Source organism: Apis florea, unplaced genomic scaffold (assembly GCF_048593485.1).
Source record: "Apis florea isolate Af1SG1 unplaced genomic scaffold, ASM4859348v1 contig_32_pilon, whole genome shotgun sequence".
In the NCBI taxonomy this organism is placed as follows: domain Eukaryota; kingdom Metazoa; phylum Arthropoda; class Insecta; order Hymenoptera; family Apidae; genus Apis; species Apis florea.
Window position 1 is genome coordinate 565,675 of NW_028256733.1, and position 22,438 is coordinate 588,112.

Below are 22,438 nucleotides of genomic sequence, written 5' to 3' on the forward strand. Positions count from 1 at the left end.
TTATAATAATAAAATTTCTATTAAAAGTTTTAATTAGAATTTTTGTATGAAATTTATTTATTTTTTTCTTTGTCTTTTATTTTAAAAATTCAAAATATTGTATTTTTATTAATAGATCAAAAATGATTAAAACTTTTATTTTGGATTAAAATTTTAATTTATCATATTTATTTTATATTTTATACAAATTTATATTATATTTATTTTAAAATCAATATTTAAAAAAAATTAATATATAAAGAATTGAGAAGACAAATAATCTGAAAATATTGCTTTCATTTCAAATATTTTCATTTGGCGCTATTTCTGCTTTCTTGATTCTTTTAACTAGCAATCATCTACATTCAAATTGGCTATTACCTTTTTTTAAGTATTCTTCGCGTGGTTTACGTGTTACAGAAAGTGATTTAGTGATTATGGGTGGTGAAGAAGGTTTAGGAGTGACTACAGGTCAACCAAATCTTTATAAACAAGATCTTTCAAAGCTTGTAAGTAAAAAATATACTTATATATTTTTATAATCCAAAAGTTTTCATAATGTTTTATATAACCTCAATTCGTATTAGCATACTGTCATATTTCTATATCATTTCTATTATTACATCGAATTAAATGAAAATTTTTATCAATAAATTTCTAAATGTAATATATTATTATATATTTCTTAAAATTATATTTTATTATAATATTACTAATATTATTAATTAAATGTTTAATTAAATAAATAATTATTTAAATAAATTAGTTAATAATTTAATTTCAATAATTTCAATATTCATAATGATATTGTATACTTTTATTTATTGCTGAATTAATAATAAATATCCTATCATTGACTTTTTTTTCATAATAGTCTCTTATAATATCTAGAGTAAATTAAAATGTATTATATTCATTCCGTTATTATAAATTTATTTAATTAAAATAAAATATAATTTCCTTTATTTTAATTTTTTAACTTTTAGTTTCCTTTTAATTATAAAAAATATTTTATTATCTTAATATGTAAGTTTATAAAACTTTTTTTTTTAGGATGTTAGTAAGTTGACTGCATTATCCCGTGAAGTTATCAGCAGACAAGCAACAATTAATATTGGTAAATATAATTTTTTTATTATATCATTAAATATCATTACAATAATATATAATTATATATATAAATATAAAGTTAAAAAGCAATATATTATAAAATAAAAATTTGAAATCTTCTATAGGTACCATTGGTCATGTAGCACATGGAAAATCTACAATTGTAAAAGCTATATCAGGAGTACAAACTGTTCGTTTTAAAAATGAATTAGAAAGGAATATTACTATTAAACTTGGTAAGTAGATTTAAATAATTTATATAAAGCTAATATGGATTTGCAATATTTTTATGGATTTCATTTTGCATATTCCTTATTATTGCTATACAAATAAAACCTTTTTTTTTCATTTTTGTCTTATTATTCAATATAATATATTATCAAAATTTAAAAAAAATTATAATAGTTTAAAAATAATAAATATAATAACTGTAACAAACTGTAATTGTAATAAGAATAAAATATGAAAGAATGAAATAATAAAAATTATAAAATCAACTATTACTATACATATATTATTTATACTGTTATTATATATTTTTATTATAATATAACTGCTATTATACTATTTATTATATATATTACATATATTATTTCTTCAAAATATCAGTTGATACATAAGTTTACAGATAAACATTTTTTTGTTCTTGTCATTTGTTTTTATTTATATAATGTAATGCTATAATGTAAATACTTAAAATAATCTAAGAAAATTAAAAGAATTCTTCAAAGAAAATAATTAAAAATGAAATATAATTAATAAATTTTTAAATTATAAAAGACACAAATAAATGAATGATTAGTGATTTAATATAAAAATAAATTTTATTTAGGATTATTTTAAACATTTAATGAATTTTCTTATATAAAACTATTTTCATTTTAAAAAGAGCTATTTTCATCGTTTATTTCATAGATGGCGTTAAATATATGAAGTTGTCGCCATTTTATAAAACACTTTCAAGTCGCGGGATCGAAAATATTTTACAATTGACATTTTCAAAAATGTTAGTTTATTCATAGCATTATGTAATTACTTTAAATATTAATTTTTATTTATTTAAATATAGATAATAATAATAAAATAGTTCTCTTATTTTTTCAAATTATTTCCTAATTTGTATTCATTATTTATTTATTGTTGCATATTTTCTCTAAAAGAAAATAATTTTATTTTTTTATTTAATAATTTCAGAGAGTATAATTATTTATATTAAAATATTATTATTAAAATATAAAAAAAATTTATTTATAAAATATTGAATTTAAAAACAAACTTATAAAATAATAATGCATATCAAAATATTGATATAGCAATATAAAACATTTATTTATTTTTGCTATATATTATTGCTATTGTATTATAGTTATACTGCTTTATTCATATTTAATTTGATATAAATCTTTTAAATACTTTTTTTTTAAATAATTTTTTTTTTCATTCATAAAAAGTAAAATATATATTTTTTATTAATTAAATTATTTTTATATATTTTAAAATAATTTTACATATTTAAAATATTAAAATTATTGTTATTGATTAAAGCATACCTTAATAAATAAATTGATTAAAAGTGTTACAAATATATATAAAAATATATCTTAGTAAACTATTATTTTAATAAATTTAATTTTATGTAAAATATAATGCGTGTGGATATAAATATTTTTTATATTATATAATGAAATATATTAAGGTAAGTATAATTGTATTAATTATATTTTTATTATTAATAAAATTTTTGTAATATATATATATTATATAAATGTTTGTATTATTTAATATATATATGTATAATTATTATAATGTATTATAATGTATTATTTAAAATATGTATAATTATTGTAAATGTGTTAAATAAAATATGTAATTATTATAATAATATGTATTATATATAAATTTATTTACGTATATTATATATTAAATGTAATAAAGGTAATAATTTTTATTTGAAAATTAATATTTTATTTATTAAAATGATACATATAATATATAATACATAATTTAACTAATCATAGCTTTAGCTAATCATAGATAAAGTAAGTTATAAAGTTTAATAAATTATTTTAAAACAATTATATTTTAATAATTTTATAATTTTAATTATAAAAGTAATTTTAAATTAATATTAAGGTATGCTTTAATTAATCAATTTATATATATTTTAGAAAAATAATTATGATATTATTTTATTTATATTATAATGTAAAAATTAAAAGTGAACATTAGATAACATTAGATAACAAATAGAAATTTCAAGTAATTCATTCATATTTCTATATTATATGTATAAAAATATTATTATATATGGCATACTATTTTATAAAATAATTCTATATATAAATGATATTAATTTCTTTGTAATAGCATCAAACATATTTTTCAATAAATGAATGAGAAGAATGAAGAGGATTCAAGGGATTCTTGATATACAAGGTGATAACATTAATACTAAGAGAAAGGGGAGGAATGGTTACAAGTTAAACAAAATATGGAAAAATGTGACTGGAGGGAATGACATCCTTTAAATGTTTGGCATTACAGACACTCGTGCAGAGGACAGTACCAGAGGGGAACAAGAAGCAAATCTTGGCTATACAAGCAAAATGTCTACACGAGGAAAGAGACCAGCCTCTCCAGGATATGTTCAACCACCAACTAAACATCAGAAGCTTGATCAAAAATTTATTTTTTCTCAAGAAAATAATTATAATGATAATTATTTCTGTGGTAAATCAAAGAGCAGCAACTCCAATAATAGTGATGTTTTTTTTAAACAAAACAAAGAAGAAGAACGAAAAATTAATAAAAAAAATTTGGATAATCAAGAAGTTAGCATGGAAAATGTGGAAAACAAATCATGTACTGATAGTGATATTGAAAAGTATAAAATATTTTGCAATTTAAGAAATGTTAAATTGAAAGAACTTAGAATTATATTAGAAGATATAAAACATATAAATACAAGACATAATACTAAAAGTGGAATGAAAACATTGTTATCAGAAACTGATATTTGGGAAGTAGAAAAAATTCTTGCAAAGAAAGAAATAAAAGGTGTGCCAACTTATTTAATCAAATGGAAAAATTGGGATTTAAAATATAATACTTGGGAACCTGTGTCAAATTTAATAAATTGTTCAGATATTCTAGAAGAATTTGAGAGAAATAGATTACAATTACTTGAACGTTTTAAACGAAAAGTAAATTTTTATCCAAATAATCAAGATATTGAAGAATTCTTAAATTATCTTAAGCGTGGAGGAAAGACATTAACATCAATTTCAGTTGAATCAAATAGAATGTTCATTAGTATACTCAAATTTTTGAAACAAAAATATGTCAAAAATAGTAAATTGGAAAAAGTTATAAAACATGATATTCTTCGTATGCTAATTATTGATTTAAGGAAAAAACAGTTAAAATCTTTAGAAGATTGGGAAAATGAAATGAATATTATTACTAAAGGTAAACCATTAATACGAGTAGAGAATATAATAGATTTGGAAGGAGCACCTCAAAATTTTTATTATATAGAAGATTATCTACCTGGTAATGGAGTCATAATACCTGATGATCCACCTATTGGTTGTGAATGCAAAACTTGTAATTCCAAGACAAAGTGTTGTTTTGCTCAGGATGATGGATTATGTCCATATACTTTAAAACATAAGATTCGAGTTCCACCTGGAACACCAATATATGAATGTAATAAACGATGCAATTGTGACATAGATTGCATTAATCGAGTAGTGCAGCGTGGCACCAAAATGCAATTCTGCATTTTCAGAACTGCCAATGGGCGAGGATGGGGTGTGAAGACTATGAAAGCAATTAAAAAAGGGAGTTTTGTCACACAATATGTAGGAGAAGTAATAACAAATGAAGAAGCTGAAAAACGCGGTAAAGAATACGATGCCGCTGGTAGAACGTATTTATTTGATCTTGATTATAATGAATCTGAAGAACAGTGTCCATACACTGTTGATGCTGCTATATATGGTAACATTTCTCATTTCATTAATCATTCTTGTGATCCAAACTTAGCAGTTTATGGTGTTTGGATTAATTGTCTTGATCCAAATCTTCCTAAACTTGCATTGTTTGCAACGAAAGATATTAAACAAAACGAAGAAATTACATTCGATTACATGTGTCAATCATCGAAGAATAGCGAAAACTCTATATTGCAACGTGCGTCAATGAAAGAAAATTTGAATAAATATCCAGAATTTCAAGAAAATGTACAATTAGGTTCAGAAACATCAGAATCCGACTCATCGAACAATAAAACTTTATGCAAATGCGATGCTCAGAATTGTAGACGATACTTATTTTAAATTTTTTTTTTATAAATATATTGTATTAATATTTAAGCAAAATTGTATAAGCAAATAGTTTCAATTATTTTAATAATCTTGGTATGGAAAATGATGTAGACAAATGAAAAATTAGAATTAAATTTAATTTTGTATTTTGTTAATGATTATTTCTGTATTTTACGATTAAATAGTATATATTCATAGATTATATAATTACTTAAAAACAATTTAAATATTTAACAAATTATTCAGAATATAATTTTTACAATTTTATATGTATTTCTTAGAAATAATTATATATATATTATATTTCATATGTTCATATATTTTTCTTATTGATACGAATTGTTAAAAAAATTTAAAATAATAAAAATGATTGGTTTGCATATATTCATAAATATTGTCATAAACTTAATATTATAATATATCAGTTATTATCAATATAAAATTTTTTATGATCAAATATGCTTAACTTTATTATAATATAATAATGAACACTCACTATATTTATTAAGAAATCCTCAGTTAAAATAAAAGGATAATTATTTCTATTATAGAATGATTATATATTTATAGTTTAAAAAACGTTGTCATAGCAATTTAATATTGTAGCAACAAAATAAATTGCATTAATATATTTACATATATATTTTCTAATATGTATGAAATTACATATAAATCATGAATTTCAATAATGTTATATATCAATGTTATACATCATCATTAATGTAGCTTTTGTATCAAACATTTATTTTTCACGTATTTTATATGTAATTATTTATGATGTTTCTGTGAAACTATAATAATATATTAAAAATATCATTTTGCTAAATATAACATGTAATTTTTTCCTTAATTCGCACGATTAAATTATACAAATTATTATTTATATATTTATAATATATAAATATTTGATAAGATATTTTAATATAATTTTATTGTGTTAAGTTTTTGTAATAATTTTTAATTCTAGTTAATAAATTTCAATTATATATATATATATATATATATATATATATATATATACTTATAAAAATATTTGAAAGCAGAATCTTTAATGTATTAATAATTAAAATCATAAGTATTTAATACATGATTTATACTATTTAAAAAATATAGTACTAAGAACAAGAAAATAATTTTTAAAGATGTAACATTTTTTTATAAAAAAAAAATTAATATATATTTAATTTTAATTAATTTTAGTCACATTTTAACATTAAATAAATTTTAATTGTTTTATCAATATTTTGTGTTTTAATTTCTTAAGTTCATAAACAGTTTTAAATTATTTAAAAATATGCATAGAAAAAAGTGTTTTTTTTGAATATAAATAAATAAATATATATTATTATGTCAACAATTAATTTATTTATTCTTGTATTTATTTCCTATGATTAATTCTAATAATTAATTCTCTATTCTAATTAGAATCTAATTCTTCTAATTTTATTTATTTATTAATAATAATAATAAAAAAGAAAAGAATTTATCAAAATAAAATTAAAACAAAAATATCTTAAATTTAAAATAATGTTACGAATTTTTTTTAATTTACTTGTTTCAGGATATGCAAATGCAAAAATTTATAAATGTGATAATGAGAAATGTCCAAGACCAGGATGTTATATATCTGGAGGATCAAGCAAAGATGATTCGTTTCCTTGTTTACGTCCAGTTTGTCCTGGACGATTTCAACTTGTACGTCATGTATCCTTTGTTGATTGTCCAGGTCATGATATTCTTATGGCAACTATGTTGAATGGAGCAGCTGTCATGGATGCAGCGTTACTTTTAATTGGTATAATTAAAATTCTATTACATTACATTTATTACATTTATTAATAGTTATTTAAGATTTATTTAGTTATTAAAATCAATAATATTTATAGCTGGCAATGAATCGTGTCCTCAGCCTCAAACATCAGAACATTTGGCTGCTATTGAAATTATGAAATTAAAACATATTGTAATCTTACAAAATAAAATAGATTTAGTAAAAGAAGCTCAAGCAAAAGAGCAATATGAACAAATTTTAAAATTTGTACAAGGTATTTCCATCTCAATACTAATTTTAAATAATATTTTTATTTTATGTTATGTTATTAAACAAATTATTTTTTTTCTAAATTAGGTACAGTAGCTGAAGGAGCGCCTGTAATACCAATTTCTGCACAACTTAAATACAATATTGAAGTCTTGTGTGAATATATTACAAAGAAAATTCCAGTACCTTTAAGAGATTTCACTTCAGAACCGAGATTAATTGTAATTCGATCATTTGACGTAAATAAACCTGGTTGTGAAGTAGATGATTTGAAAGGTGGTGTTGCTGGAGGAAGTATTTTAAGAGGAGTATTAAAAGTATGTTATAAATATATTTTTTAGTTTTATTTACTGTATAAATATAATTTCATTTTTCTTTTTTAGGTGGGTATGGAAATTGAAGTTCGTCCTGGATTAGTGTCTAAAGATAGTGAAGGAAAACTGACTTGTCGACCCATTTTTTCACGGATAGTGTCATTGTTTGCTGAACAAAATGAACTTCAGTTTGCTGTTCCTGGTGGTCTTATTGGTAAATGAATTTAAATATTATAGAAATAAAAATATTAAATATTAAAGAGAATATATTTGAAGAATATATATCATAAAAATAAAAAAAATTTAGTAATATATATAAACGATAAATTTTAAGGTGTCGGAACAAAAATTGAACCAACATTATGTCGAGCTGATCGTTTAGTGGGTCAAATTTTAGGAGCTGTAGGAGCTCTACCTAAAATTTTTATTGAACTTGAAATATCATACTATCTTCTTAAACGATTGTTAGGAGTGAGAACTGAGGGTGATAAAAAAGGAGCAAGGGTAATAATTATAAAATAAATAATATGATAAAAATATTATATTAAAATATTTTTTTTTATAATTGATGATATTTGATAATAGGTACCAAAATTATCGAGAAATGAGGTGCTACTAGTAAATATTGGATCATTAAGTACTGGAGGACGTGTATTAGCTACGCGTGCTGATTTAGCTAAAATTAGTTTAACAAATCCTGTGTGTACAGAAATTGATGAAAAAATTGCGTTATCACGTCGTGTTGAAAAACATTGGCGTTTAATTGGTTGGGGTCAAATTTGTGGTGGACAAACTATAGAACCAGTTATAGATCGAAAATAATTTCATGATTATTAAGAAGATTTAATATAAAAAATAAACTAAATAATAATTTCTACAACGTGAAGTGTTGTTTGAAATGTTTATAATAAAGTATGAAATATATATAATTTGTGTATTATTTAATATATTACTTGAAAATTTTAATAAACAAATATAAAATTTATAAATAGTAAAATATCAATATATATATATATGAATAATATATATATTATTACAAAGTAAATATTTTTCAATATATTACTTTTTAACATAAATGCTTGGTAATTGATTAAATTAATTAACTTTTTTTTATTTTGTATATATAATATATTTCTTAATTATTTTTATTTTATATAAAAATAAATAAAAAAAAAAGATTAAATATTACTTAATTATGTATTGCATATTGAAATATTTTATTTTAATTATGTTAAATTAGGTATAGATATATATCCTGGTTGAATATATGAAATTGACATAGAAACGCATGCCAATAATATTGGTACATTTTCTGCATCTTGCATTAAACGGTGCAATTCAATTGGTTGTATAAATGAATCATCTTGTCTAAAACAAAAAACAAAACATGATTAAACTTCATGAATTTTAATATGAATTATGATCTTTTAATAAATATATTCATTATATATATAATTAAAAAAAATAAATTACCTTATTACAATTATTCTATAGTGTGGAAGACCAGGATTTGCTTTTTTATAAGTTTGTGTATTAGAATAAACATTGTATGAAATTTTATATTTATTTTTCTTTTTTCTTACAATTTTTTCTGGTGCAGATTTAATTATTTTAAGTTTATTAAAAACTTCTTCAAGACTATTTGCATTTTTTGATCCAACAAGAGGACTGCGTAATTGTCCAATTACTTGTATTTCATTGCAATCTTCAATTACTTCCTTTCCTATATCTTCATCTTCAATAGTGATTGTTTTTATTTCAAGCCATTTAGTTTTTAATTCTAACCATGATGATACTCCTGGTAATGTCTTAAATGATGATTGATAGATTTCATCATTAGAATTTGATATTATATTTGTATTTTTATGATGATTTTGTGACCAATTCTTCTGATGTGAATCTGAAACTGATAGACTTTCAGCTATGCTACAACGTATTGATGTATTTTCTATAATTCTTTGATGATACAATTTTCTTAATGGTAAAAAATTTTGATAATAATTCTGATAAAACTGATTTCGAGTAAAAAAATTTCTAATTACATTATTACTCATATTTGGTATTAATAAATTATTCATTTGCATTGATGTAAATCTATTATGATGAACAGCTGTATTATGACTATTAAGAGTAACAAATACATTTTGAAATGCATTTCGCCAATATAGATTTCTACTATATGCATAAGGTGATTTATTATTATATATATAATTAGGATTAAAATTTGTATACTGTTCATGTTGCATAGAAAAATAATTTTGCATGATAACATTGTGTACATTTGTTTCTAAATTCTGATCTAATATATTTCTTTTATTGCTATTGTTGCTTGTAGAAATATTGTATTGATGTGCATTTTGAATTGCATTATTATTTGCATTATTATATATTAAATTTTGACCAGATCGCAATTTTTTATCTATTTGTTGTAAATTTTTTAATTTTGCACTTTCATAATGGTAAATTGTTTTAAGAGGTTTAATACTATGTGGTATGTAACCTCTTGATATTTTTATTGTAATCACTGATTGAAATGCAATATTTGGAATTAAATTTAATAAATCCATTCGTGTAATTGGTTTTGGTATCTCTTGGATTTCATCATCAGATAATTCTATCACCTAATTAAAAACAAAAATTATAAATTTTCTTAACATTAGTATTTTAATATTATATACAACAATTATAAATATCATTATACCTCATGTTTTGATTTCTTAAATTTATATTTTTTTGAACAGCATTCAGAATTCTTAATAGGATCTAAAATATCAGTAGTTGATAATTTGTCTGTTCTTCTAGGTACTAATTTAACATTACGTTGTATACGCGATGCTTGCCAATTTGTTGATACATTATTTCTTTTGATATAATCATTCATTTGATTTGTGACAATTCTGATATTACTTAATAAAGTCTCATTTGATATAATTTCTACTTTGGATTTTTGTTTTTTTTTATCTTCATTTACATTTAAATTACTATCCAACTTTTTTTCTTTTTTTGTATTGTTTTGATATTCAAAATTTGAAGATTGAGTTTCAATATTTTCTACTGAACAAAGAAGATTTTCTATAACTTCATAGACACTATTTAATATATTTTTATCTTCTGTTGTATCTTGACAAATTTTTATGGAAAAATTGTTAATATTTGTATCAGTTTTTTTTATATAATTAACAGATTTTTTACTATTATACATATTTATACAATCTTTATTTTGTTCTTGAATATCAGTCATCCAAAGACCATTTTCAGGTTCAACAATAACTTTACGTTTTTTACCAGAATTTTCATCACTTTTTGAATTCTTTTCTGAATTATAAACAAAACGTTGAATACGATAACCATGTCGTATTAATTGACTATAAACTCTATATTCTTCCAATGAACATTCAACATTATCAATTAAAAGTTCATAGGCTTGTTGAATAGATAATGATACATCATTCCATGTAAGTTCTAAACAATTCTAAAATAGAATAATGTTTTACTTTTTTTATTGTATTTGAAAATAATTTTTGTAAACATTATTATTTTACAAAAATAATAATTTTGGAATAACATACAGTTTCTAGAAGAAATAATGCTTCTTCTGGTATTAAATACAAAGTACCACTTTTTTCCAAACCAAAACTACTCCAATCCTGACCAGAATATTTTTTTACTTTTGCCCTTTTTTGTGCAGGTAACCATTCTGCACTAGCTAACTGAGAAATACGATCTACTCTTTCTATAGCTATTAAATTTTTTCTAGTCATAATACCCTTTTCAATTTGCATATTTTGAAGCCAAGAATTACTTGGTTCAAATTGTTTCATTTCAGATTTTGGAAGAGTTTTAACTGATTTTTCATATTCATTCCATGCATTATACTTCAAACCTTTATTTTCTAACAATTCCTCTGCCCTGAAAGATATCAATTTGTAAAATATGTTACGTTAACCTTATATAACAGAAATTAAAAAAATAATAAAAATAATCAAATTTAAATTTATTAAAAACTTACGTTAACATATTAATAGGAATACTTTTTGTTCCTTCTGTCATGATTCTGGTGTTCTTTTTTGCACAATTTTAAAAAATATTTAAATTCAATCACTCATTATTTTGGTAAAGTTTTGATTTATGTGTATTCTTAAAAATGATTTAAAGTATTTGTGTAATTTTTTTAAATTGTGTGATTAAATATGAAATCTAAATCTCTACTAAATAAAAATTTAGAAGATTTATATATACATGTAATAATAATATAATTGTAGATGTAATTATTAAAACAATTTTTCAATCAAATTTATTTTATTTTCTTAAAAAATTTATGCAAGATTGAAAATATAAATATTTATACATATATATAATAAAAATTCAAAAATATTTCATTTTTTAATTATTTATTATTATTTTAAAATTATTTAAATTTAATTTTTTTTATTCTAGTAAATTTTTTTTAATAAGAGATGAAATTTTAACTATATTTATAATTATATTCATTATACTATTTAAAATATAGTTTCATTTTAATTCTTTCTTACTATTGGATAACTGTAAATAAATGAACGGAACTATCCAATTAACATAAAGTATGTGATAGTTACATTTGGAATTAAAAAAACTTCGCTACATTTGCTGTAATATATATATAAAATAATTATTTTTAACTCATATATGTATATATATAGATTATAATTGATATATATGAATGACAAAAGTAAAATATCGATAATTTAAAGTGATGCATAATATATTCTTTCGAGATTTTATATATCACACTTTTACACATCATCGATGGTAAGTAATATTAATTCACTTGATTTGTTTCATTTTTCATTGTTAAAATGTGATAATATAAAAATAAATAATTGTGTAAATATATATATATATATATATATATATATATATATGATAATGTGTTTATGTTAGTTATCAAGTGGAAACAAGATACTTGACACGTATAAATGAATGATTATATTCGTTATATGATTAATTCGTTATACGAACATTTTGAACGTTACAAAACACTACTTTATTGTGCAACATATGAAATATTGATATCTTAAATTATGATTGTGTTATTGTATTATTTTTTCGGAACTCATTGATATCTAACTGTCAACTGTCAATTCTAAAACGCGTTGAGATGTTTCCTTTTTTTATTTGTTTTTAATATCGTAAGTGAAAAAAATATTAATAGTTATTGACGTTTATTTTATGTACAAAACATATATGTGAGAATTGATAAAATATTTATGACAAATTTTAAAATTAGTATTTTAATATAATTATTTATTTTTTATTTATTATTTTTAAATATATAATTATATTAATAATAATATTGAATATTATTTAATACATATTTCATGTATATATTTAGAAATAAAAATGTTTGCATAATATATATCTATGTATAATAAATTAAATTTTTTTAATTAAAATATAATTTTTTAAAAATAATAATACATTGTATATAATAAAAATTCTATATTTTATTTTAGACAATTAGAAAAATGCTATGGCGTCCTCAGGATCACATAATGGGGATGCAGAAACTGAAAGTGATAAGTTTGAAGGATCTAAAATTGATCGACATGGTTTTCTTCAAGATTCCAATTGTAGCTCTGACAGGTAATATACAAAAAAAAAAAAATATAATATATATATTATAATATATTATATATATAATATATATATATTAATATAATATATGAGATATTTGAAAATATTCATATGATTTATATCAAAATATATATGTTTAATGTTTACAATATTAGCCTCAGTAAACAAGGTTTACCACCAGAGATAATGCTAAGAAGAGAACGAAAATGGATACAAATGTTAAATAATTGGAGCTATTTTATGAATACAAACTATCGTAAAGTCAGAGAAAGATGCAGAAAGGGTATTCCACCTTCAGTAAGACTTCGTGCATGGCTAAATCTTTGTGGAGGTCAATTGTTAATGGATACAAATCCAAATTTATTTGAAGAATTGGTGGAACGATCTGGTGATCCAAAATATATAGATGATATTAAGAAGGATCTTCATCGCCAATTTCCACATCATATAATGTTTATTGGAGAAGCTCCTGGACAAGAAGAATTGTTTAAAGTATTGAAAGCTTATTCTATTTTAAATAGTAAAGTTGGTTATTGTCAAGCCCAAGCACCTATTGCAGCATTTTTATTAATGCATATGCCAGCAGTACAAGCATTTTGGTGCCTTGTTGCAATATGTGACAAGTATTTGATTGGGTATTATAGCCAAGGAATGGAAACATTGTTACGAGATGGAGATATTTTATTTGCTCTTCTGAAAAGAGTATCTCCTATTGCTTACAAACATCTGGTTAGTAAATTGTTTAATACATAATTAAAAATTAAAATATATCTATTTTTAATAATCATTTTAGAAAAAACAAAAGATGGAACCAATTTTATATATGACTGAATGGTTCTTATGTGTTTATACACGAACACTGCCCTGGGAAAGTATTTTACGAGTATGGGATATGTTCCTTTGTGAAGGTGTTAAAATTATCTTTAAAGTTGGGCTCGTTTTATTAAAAGGCAGCTTAGGTCGTACATCTCTTATTAAACATTGTCCAACAGTTTATGAAACTCTTCAAGTATTAAGAAATCCTCCTCAGCATATTATGGAAGAAGAAACTTTAGTTCATCAGGTAGAATATTTCATTTTTTTGTATATATACATATATAATAATCTAATATATAATATCTAATAATATATAATAATAATATATAATATATATTAGATTATTATAATATATATATATATATATATATATATATAATAATATATAATATATATTAGATTATTATAATATATATATATATATATATATATATACACAAAAAAAATGAATATATAATACCTAATATATATTATTATTAGATAAATTATTAGATAAATTCAATATTGTAGATTCGAAAATTAAATCTAACTGAAGAAGATTTTGAATACGAACATCAACGTCAAGTAATATTAAAGCGGAAAGCAACAGAACAAACATCTCTTTCTACTGTCAATCGAACAGATTGATAAAAAAAAAAAAAAAAAAAGAAGAGGAAATAGACAACACGTAAAATGAACAATGAGCTTACAGGTATTATTCCAAAATGTGCCTTCCTTTTTATGTATATTTCATATTGTACAGATCATAAAATATATTCAAATATACTTTTATAATACATAGATATACATATAGGAAAGTTTGAAAAGTATCTTTGAAAACATTTTTTTTATAAATTTAAATAATTTTCGAATGTAATTACATACACATACATTCCTTAAATAGATCACGCAAAATAACTTATTTCTATTTTCTCTATTGTAATTAGAATTACAAAGATGCACAATATTTATAGATTTTTATAATATTGTAGATGTTTAATGTTGTATTATTTCGAGTATATCTCTAGTTATATAACTACTACACATAATTTTATTAATATTTATGTACAAAAATAAATAATTGTAAAACATTTTTTAAGAACAAAATTAGAAATATTATATAATGTTATTAATTAAGAATTGTTTTGTTTAGCTCAATGTTGTTTTTGTTAAATTTATCTAACTGATAACAAATGATATAATTAAATAGATGTTATGAATATATTTTGACATTGTTTAATTTTATTTTATTTTATATATTATAATTTAATAGCTAATATAATTTAAAATATAAAATATAATCTAAAATAATATAGCATTTTTTTACAAATTAAGTTTACATTTTTCTTCTTATATATAATAAATTTATTATAAATTTTATTTAGTTATATATATATTTATATATATATATATATATATATATATATATATATATATATATATTATTTATCTTATTATTGTATTATTTTTATTATGAACTATTTAATAGAATTTATATAATGACTTATAAATTTATCTAAAAAATTGTTACATTCGGTAGCATTTGTAATCGTGACTATATTTGTCAGATAAAAGAAATCATCTTGAATATTTCGCGCGGGAAGTACATCAAGTTGAATAAATTTCGGTAAAAACAGAACGGTTATTATAAATACAACTGCCATAGTGATAAAAGTGCTTATGGCTACAATGAGAGGATTTGATAATTGCGTTTGGATTTGTGCAACTTTCGTATTGTCAAATGCAGAAGTAGTAGACTACAAAGAATGGTAGAAATGTCATAATGAAGAGATTAAAATAATAATATAGTATTTTTTATTTTTTATTATTTTTTTTTAATAAAATGAATTAATTATTTGCAAATAAAATAAGAAAATATTAAGAAATTATAAAAGTTTACTTACAATTGTTTTATAACTGTGATTTTTTTTTAACTCTGACATGAAAGTTTTTAATGGAAAAAAATAATATTCATAGAGAGGCTGCTTGATTGGAAATTCCACATGAGTTTGACTAATTTGAGGTATTTCACCAGAAGAGAGTGCATTAGTTAATGAAGATAAATTGATTGTTGATCCTTTTTCTAATGCGTTTTTATACATAGATGCCAATTCTGTCTTTGTAAATCCAAGTATTTCTGGTTCTTGTACTTTAGTAGGAATATGAGACTGAAAAATCAGAGATAGATAATTTTTTAATGATTTTATTAAATAATATAAATATATATGATTAATAAAATATAATTAAAAAAATTATTTACCTCATAATAATGCGGAACATTTAAATCAATCTTTTTATTAAAAAAAATATCATATTGTTGAAAACTATGATTTTGATGTTTTTGTGTATTTCGCCGTATATTCATATTAATTTTTTGAATTTTATGATTTTGTTGGTCTTCATTCATATAAATTACATTTTTATAATCATTATTTGATGATAATCGATCGTAATTATTTATAGAAGAAGGAACATTAAATTCTTGAAGTTGAAGCATCACATTTTGAAGATATTCTCCACTCGATTTATCATTTGTTTTTATATTTTTAATAAAATTGAAAAATATTAAAATAAGATAAATCAACTTCATTACTTTCTTCGTATTTATTTGATATATCATTTTATACATTTTTATTCTATGTAAATATATCTGTCAATTAATGATAAGTGCATTTTCCTTCTAATAATTTTGCTATATCTTTATTACGAAATATTTTCAATTCTCAATAAAATATAAAAGACCAAAATAATTTTAGTTTTATAATTTATAAAATTATATATATAATATATTAATTTTAATAATGCGTATTAATTTTCTATTCAACAAAAACGTTTTATTTTATTATTATAGTAATTAATCACCAGCTCTAATTCGTTATTTTTTGTTCATTAAATTTTCGGTTATATACGATTATTTTTTATATTTTTTTTCTTTATATTTAAAGAAAATATCATATATGAATATATATAACGAATACTCGCGGCCGTATGTTCGCAATTGTACTAACAGGGATAGACTGCATGAATATCCTCGATCAATTTATTCCCCACCAAGTATTCATGGAATTCTTGGTTATACAAGAATCCTATATAAAATTAAATGAACGCAAATGTAAATGTTAAAATTAATATTTTCTTTTGATATATTTCTAATTATTAAATTATCATAATGAATTCTACAATTTCTAGAATTTAAAAAAAAGATTTATATTTCTGCAATTATATTTTTGAAATATTAATTAATATATAATTTGTATAATCTTAAAAAAAAAAAGATTATTTGAGAATCTTTTCTAAGACTTTCTTTTTTTTTTTTTTTTTTTGAATAATTCATTATTCAATCTCGAATACATAATAACTTTAGAGATTTCAACGCATGGTTAATATTATAATCTTAATCTTAATTCATTTTGTATTTCGATCAATTTGATCGTGTTTGTATAAGACGAACGATTATTATATGATTCATAAAAAAAATGGGAACAGTTAATGAAATAACCAGTTTAATGTTAAAAATATGCTACAAGATTAAATGCGATGGTGATTTAGAAATTTTTATTTTTTCATATAAATTATAAAATAACATCAAACTAAATAAAATTAAAATAAAAATATAACTAAGATTTGGAATAATTATTTTTTCTTCTATTAATCTGGTTATTTTATTCTATTATTTACTAAAAAAAAAAAATTTACATAAAAATTTAAATACCAAACATTAAACTATTTTCGATTTCAATTGTACTAATAATGTATCAAATATTAATATTTTAATTTAAAAAAATTTTATTTTTTCTATTTGATTCATTTTTTAAAAACATGAAAAATATATTAAAAAAGATTAATCGTTATATCAATATATAATACGAATGGTATATATATTGAATGACATACAATATATAACGAAGGAATTGCAGTTCACTGAATCTAGATCTGCGAGGAGCCGTTAGATGACAACATGTAATTTTCTTTAATTATATTCGTTACGTAATTATTTACTGTTATTTCTTAATGAGTATATTTAACTGTTATATCTATAATTATAAATATATATATTTACATATATTATATATATAATAAAAAATATTTATTATTTCAATATTTTGTTTTACAGAATTAAAAAATTTTTATAAATAAATGGAAAATAATTGAATATTATGTACGTGATAGTAATATACTTAATTAATCATTAGGATTCTATTTTTGTTTTTTAAATTTGTGAGTCATCAAATATAGATTTTGATTTTCAGATTTTCATCAGATGAATATTAAAAAATTACAATCTATATTATCATATTATAACCTACGGTTATGTTGATAAAAGAAAGGGGCAAGAGGGAAAATAAAATTGTTCATGGCTCATTATTGTGTCGTGTATTTCCTTTCACATCAAGTGCACCGTTATCGATATCGCTTTACAATTTCTTTTTTATTTTCATACAAAAAAATGATTCGATGATCAGTGCCGCTACAATATTTTTATCGTTTATCAATCATCTTTGCACGAGATCAGACGAATCAATTGTCATTACACGTATTTCATAGATATAATATATAATATATATATATATATCTTTATCTTTAGCATAACCTTCTTCTTTTAAAGTGAATATCATACAAAATCTAAAGCTATACGAAATTTAACTTTTATTCTTCATTATATACGAACATAATATAGTAATACAATACATGGTTGTATTTTAATTTTATCTCTTTTATATTGTTTAATTTATGAAAAGAAAAGAAAAAAAAGATTCTAGTATTTTGTCATGGATCAACGAGTTAAATCGGAGACGGCGGTAATAGGCCCTTATTTTAGAGCATTTACATTTTTTTTTTTTTTATGAAACCATTCTTTTCATGTCAATTCTACGTCGCGTTCGATCAGACGATAATCGCTAAATCGATTTGAATTTGGTCGTGTATCGTTCTTCTACATATGCGCGCGCAGATTACAGTTATATGCACTAGTTCCGATTGTTCAGTATTGTTCGATATCGGACGCGAAAATTTAAAGAGTTATTCGAGTATTGTAACCATATGATATAAAGCTCAATCGCAATTAAATTAAAAGAATATACCTTAAAAAATATGTTATATACAGAACAAAAGAATACCATTACAAAAGGTTAGTGCTTAAGTTGATTAAAAGCAACGTCTAATAAAAATTTATTTCTTTTTCTTTCATAATTTTGGTGTAAAATTTTATCAGTAAAAAAATTATTCCTTCAAAATATTTAATTGTGTTGCATATTAATTTTGCTACAAGAAAGTCTTTAATATTGAAATAAAAAAATAACGCACATATTAACATAAAATTCTTTCATATATTTTGTTAAACTAAGAAACTTGTAAACGATTAAAAATTAAGATTAGATTGAAAATGTCTAAAGAACATAGCAGGAATAAATTCAAATCACGGATAGATTAACAATAATTGGTATTCGTTTTAGAAATTTTTTTGTACGATTAATACAAAGAAAGATTATGACAATTTCGCTAAAAATAGGCCGAGATATATTTCCTTTTTTCAAATTTAATAGATGCAAAAAAAAAAAAGACGTGCTTGCTTATCGAATGTACATTACCAACGTATTAAGAATTAACAACTAATCATTTAAGTATATATATATCAGAGATGGACCGAAATCTGACTTTTAAAAAATTTAATTTTTCTTTCATTTTCAAGAATTTAAAATTTTTTCAATTTCGAGATTTCGAATATTCCATCCCTTACATAAATGTATATTATACCGTATACGAGAAATAAAACAATGACAATTCATAGCATGTCTTTACGTATACAATTCGAGCGAAAATTACATAAAAAAAAAACGTATATTTGTATATGACAGCGCGATATTTTTAAACGAATATCATACGTATACTTAATCCATAAGTATCAGAATCATTTATTTGATAGTATAGTTGAATAAAAATTTCGATACAAGCTACACGCTGAAGAAAAACATTTTAACGATTTATATATATATATCGCTAATTAATTGAATGGTGTAAAATATTTTATTGTTATATTTGCAGGATAAGCAATCTCGTTACAAATCCTGATGCAACGATTAATAACTAATTATAAAGAATACTTTTGGTAATACTTTTTTGTATTATCCTTCTAACATATTGTTAATATTTTTTACAATTCTGCAACGAAGAAAAATAGCTGGAAATATAGAACGAAGTATACATATATAGAGAGATGCATTTTAGTCTAAAAGTGAGTATTTGAAAAATCCATTAATTCAACATGTTTGTTAAAACACTCTATACATGTATACATATATAAAAAGTTGAATATTCAGATGAAACGTCTTTTCTCTTTGAGTATTGGAAAAAAGAATTACTATGTAATTTTTTGTAATTCTAGCAGTTATTTACAATGAAAGATTAATACATACACATCGTATCGGTCAATAATTGTATAAAATTCATATTTTTAGATTATACAAATATTTGAATATAAGCATGATTGATTCTATTTCGAATAATTATAAAATAATTAATTAATTTTATTAATTATGGTTAATTTCTTTCTTTTGTGATAATCTAATGCATAAAACATGCAATATACTAATCTTTAGATTACTTTCATCTTAATATTTAGACGATGGAAATATCCAAAAGGTAAAAAGATTGTTTAAAAAATTTAAGTATGCCCGTATAAAAGTTCTCGAAAATTCACTTAAAAATTTCAAAATAAATAATTCAAAATATCAAGTTATAAAAGTACAAAGATTGATGGTATAAAAACTGATTTCTATTGTCAATTGTATATAAAAAGGATCGTGATTCATATCACACATCTTAAACTCATCAGTCGCATAGAATATCACAGGAACGTTAGTAAGTGCCATTGGATTTATGCATATCAAATATAATAGATATTATATTGCTCGTGCACGTATTAAAAAATATAAAGAATATTAAAAGAAAAAAAATCTCAATCATTCCTTTTCAATTTAAAATTCAAATTATGCTAATCTGTTTTCATTATTAAGATAATATACTACTATAATTTATAATATAATTAATAATGTACATTATAAAAAGTTTTCTCAATGTATGCTTTGTGAATGACAAAAAGCAACAAAAACACAAGCAATAGTTAAAACATGATGAAAAATGAATAATAACCATACAAAATGTCCTTGATAATTATCTTACTTGTTATTGCAAATTTCATTTTATGTATCAAAATTGTAAAAAAGTCTTCGCTCTTCAAAGACTTAGACTTTTAAGCAAAATAGTTTTCTATTATATTTTGGAAAAATCTGCTTCTCTTCTTTCGAATTGTAATAAGTTATGCTGCTATTAATTGCCATTTTAGATTAGAGATAAAAGAAAATTCAAAACTTTTTTCTAGTAAAATCTCAAGTCTTTTTTTTCTTTTTATTTTTAATTTCAATGATTATTATTTGTTTAATGCAGCACAATCATATTGACAACAATAATCATATAATAATCATGCTCATTGCTATGGCAATAGCACAATTTACAAAATTCTACACTAGCTGATTCAAATACTATTAACACAGTTATTTCTTTCGAATATTAGGGTAAATTTATCATGAATAGTATCTTTAACGTGTAAAGTAATACATGGTACAGTAGTCAGTCACCTTTCTCTGGTCACAGAAGAGAATATTTATGTAGTATGAATCCTATGAAATTATATTATTCATGAAAAAGACCGCCGTCTCCTCTTTTTCTTATAACGTATTGCCTAATTATATTAATAATTAACAAACGTCACGCACAGGTTTTTTATAGGGCACGCTATATCGTTTTTCGCGCTACATGTTCCTAGCCAGTTACATAGAGCCATTTATACCTCAAGATAAATTAAAGTTAATTGATAATCAATTGAATTTTAATCGAGCATTTAGTTTGATTGAAAAAAAAAAAAAATTAACGTATTATCGATACAGTCTTGATGCAATTAATAATATCATTGTTATAATTTATATTTTAGGATAAAATGGTAAGTTGTGTGGAATTGAAATCATTAACTTTAACTTATATCTGAGGTATCTCTATATTATTATAATAATATAGTTTGCATCTTTCGATGTCCATTTTATAAAATAAAATGTTAAAAAAGTGTGATACACTTGCTACTTGAAACATTTTTTTTTTTCTTTCTTTTTTTCAATGGATCGTATCAGAATTTTTATCATGATAAAAATAAAAGATTGTATACTTTTAATTTACAACAATGCTTTTAATCCTTCTAATTCATACAT

The 22,438-nt window shown here is 21.4% G+C and overlaps 4 protein-coding genes across 7 annotated transcripts; 2 read left to right on the forward strand and 2 right to left on the reverse strand.

The window, feature by feature from the left end:
- The first annotated feature begins 83 nt into the window (after positions 1-83).
- Positions 84-8,701, forward strand: Su(var)3-9 (suppressor of variegation 3-9). 3 transcript variants are annotated; one of them, XM_012492455.3, is made up of 9 exons: positions 84-488; positions 1,033-1,096; positions 1,215-1,325; positions 6,979-7,212; positions 7,304-7,462; positions 7,546-7,775; positions 7,842-7,986; positions 8,107-8,276; positions 8,358-8,701. In XM_012492455.3, exons 1-9 carry the CDS (start codon positions 417-419, stop codon positions 8,592-8,594), a joined length of 1,422 nt encoding a protein of 473 aa, XP_012347909.1. In that variant the 5' UTR covers positions 84-416; the 3' UTR covers positions 8,595-8,701. The 3 variants fall into 3 exon arrangements, with proteins under 3 accessions (XP_012347909.1, XP_086767586.1, XP_086767584.1); XM_086911460.1 differs by lacking the exons at positions 6,979-7,212; positions 7,304-7,462; positions 7,546-7,775; ... (1 more) ...; positions 8,107-8,276; positions 8,358-8,701 and adding an exon at positions 3,634-5,871 and having other exon boundaries at positions 314-488; XM_086911458.1 differs by lacking the exons at positions 84-488; positions 1,033-1,096; positions 1,215-1,325; ... (4 more) ...; positions 8,107-8,276; positions 8,358-8,701 and adding exons at positions 2,033-2,095; positions 3,457-3,525; positions 3,634-6,243.
- Tsen54 (tRNA splicing endonuclease subunit 54) lies at positions 8,699-12,081 on the reverse strand. The gene is made up of 5 exons (XM_003697820.3): positions 11,782-12,081; positions 11,342-11,681; positions 10,474-11,244; positions 9,246-10,393; positions 8,699-9,140 (listed from the first exon to the last, which is right to left on the reverse strand). The coding sequence occupies exons 1-5, from the start codon at positions 11,820-11,822 to the stop codon at positions 8,999-9,001; spliced, it is 2,442 nt and encodes an 813-aa protein (XP_003697868.2). The 5' UTR covers positions 11,823-12,081; the 3' UTR covers positions 8,699-8,998.
- A 221-nt stretch (positions 12,082-12,302) lies between these two features.
- On the forward strand, positions 12,303-15,404 carry wkd (TBC1 domain family member whacked). Of its 2 annotated transcripts, none has more exons than XM_012492479.3 (5): positions 12,303-12,560; positions 13,265-13,394; positions 13,541-14,114; positions 14,179-14,448; positions 14,712-15,404. In XM_012492479.3, the coding sequence occupies exons 2-5, from the start codon at positions 13,282-13,284 to the stop codon at positions 14,826-14,828; spliced, it is 1,074 nt and encodes a 357-aa protein (XP_012347933.1). In that variant the 5' UTR covers positions 12,303-12,560; positions 13,265-13,281; the 3' UTR covers positions 14,829-15,404. The 2 variants fall into 2 exon arrangements, with proteins under 2 accessions (XP_012347933.1, XP_012347932.1); XM_012492478.3 differs by having other exon boundaries at positions 12,554-12,940.
- LOC100864445 (uncharacterized) lies at positions 14,894-17,213 on the reverse strand. Its single transcript, XM_003697821.4, has 3 exons — positions 16,441-17,213; positions 16,085-16,348; positions 14,894-15,937 (listed from the first exon to the last, which is right to left on the reverse strand). The coding sequence occupies exons 1-3, from the start codon at positions 16,807-16,809 to the stop codon at positions 15,659-15,661; spliced, it is 912 nt and encodes a 303-aa protein (XP_003697869.3). The 5' UTR covers positions 16,810-17,213; the 3' UTR covers positions 14,894-15,658.
- Positions 17,214-22,438: the final 5,225 nt, after the last annotated feature.

Coding starts and splice junctions, on each gene's coding strand:
- Tsen54 (XM_003697820.3), bottom strand. CDS start 11,822: ATGACAGAAGGAACAAAAAGTATTCCTATTAATATGTTAAC. Junction 11,245..11,341: donor CATTATTTCTTCTAGAAACT/GTATGTTATTCC, acceptor ATTCTATTTTAG/AATTGTTTAGAACTTACATG. Junction 9,141..9,245: donor TATAGAATAATTGTAATAAG/GTAATTTATTTT, acceptor TTTTTGTTTTAG/ACAAGATGATTCATTTATAC.
- wkd (XM_012492479.3), top strand. CDS start 13,282: ATGGCGTCCTCAGGATCACATAATGGGGATGCAGAAACTGAAAGTGAT. Junction 13,395..13,540: donor TCCAATTGTAGCTCTGACAG/GTAATATACAAA, acceptor TTACAATATTAG/CCTCAGTAAACAAGGTTTAC. Junction 14,449..14,711: donor AAGAAACTTTAGTTCATCAG/GTAGAATATTTC, acceptor TCAATATTGTAG/ATTCGAAAATTAAATCTAAC.
- LOC100864445 (XM_003697821.4), bottom strand. CDS start 16,809: ATGTATAAAATGATATATCAAATAAATACGAAGAAAGTAATGAAGTTG. Junction 16,349..16,440: donor ATGTTCCGCATTATTATGAG/GTAAATAATTTT, acceptor CTGATTTTTCAG/TCTCATATTCCTACTAAAGT. Junction 15,938..16,084: donor ATCACAGTTATAAAACAATT/GTAAGTAAACTT, acceptor CATTCTTTGTAG/TCTACTACTTCTGCATTTGA.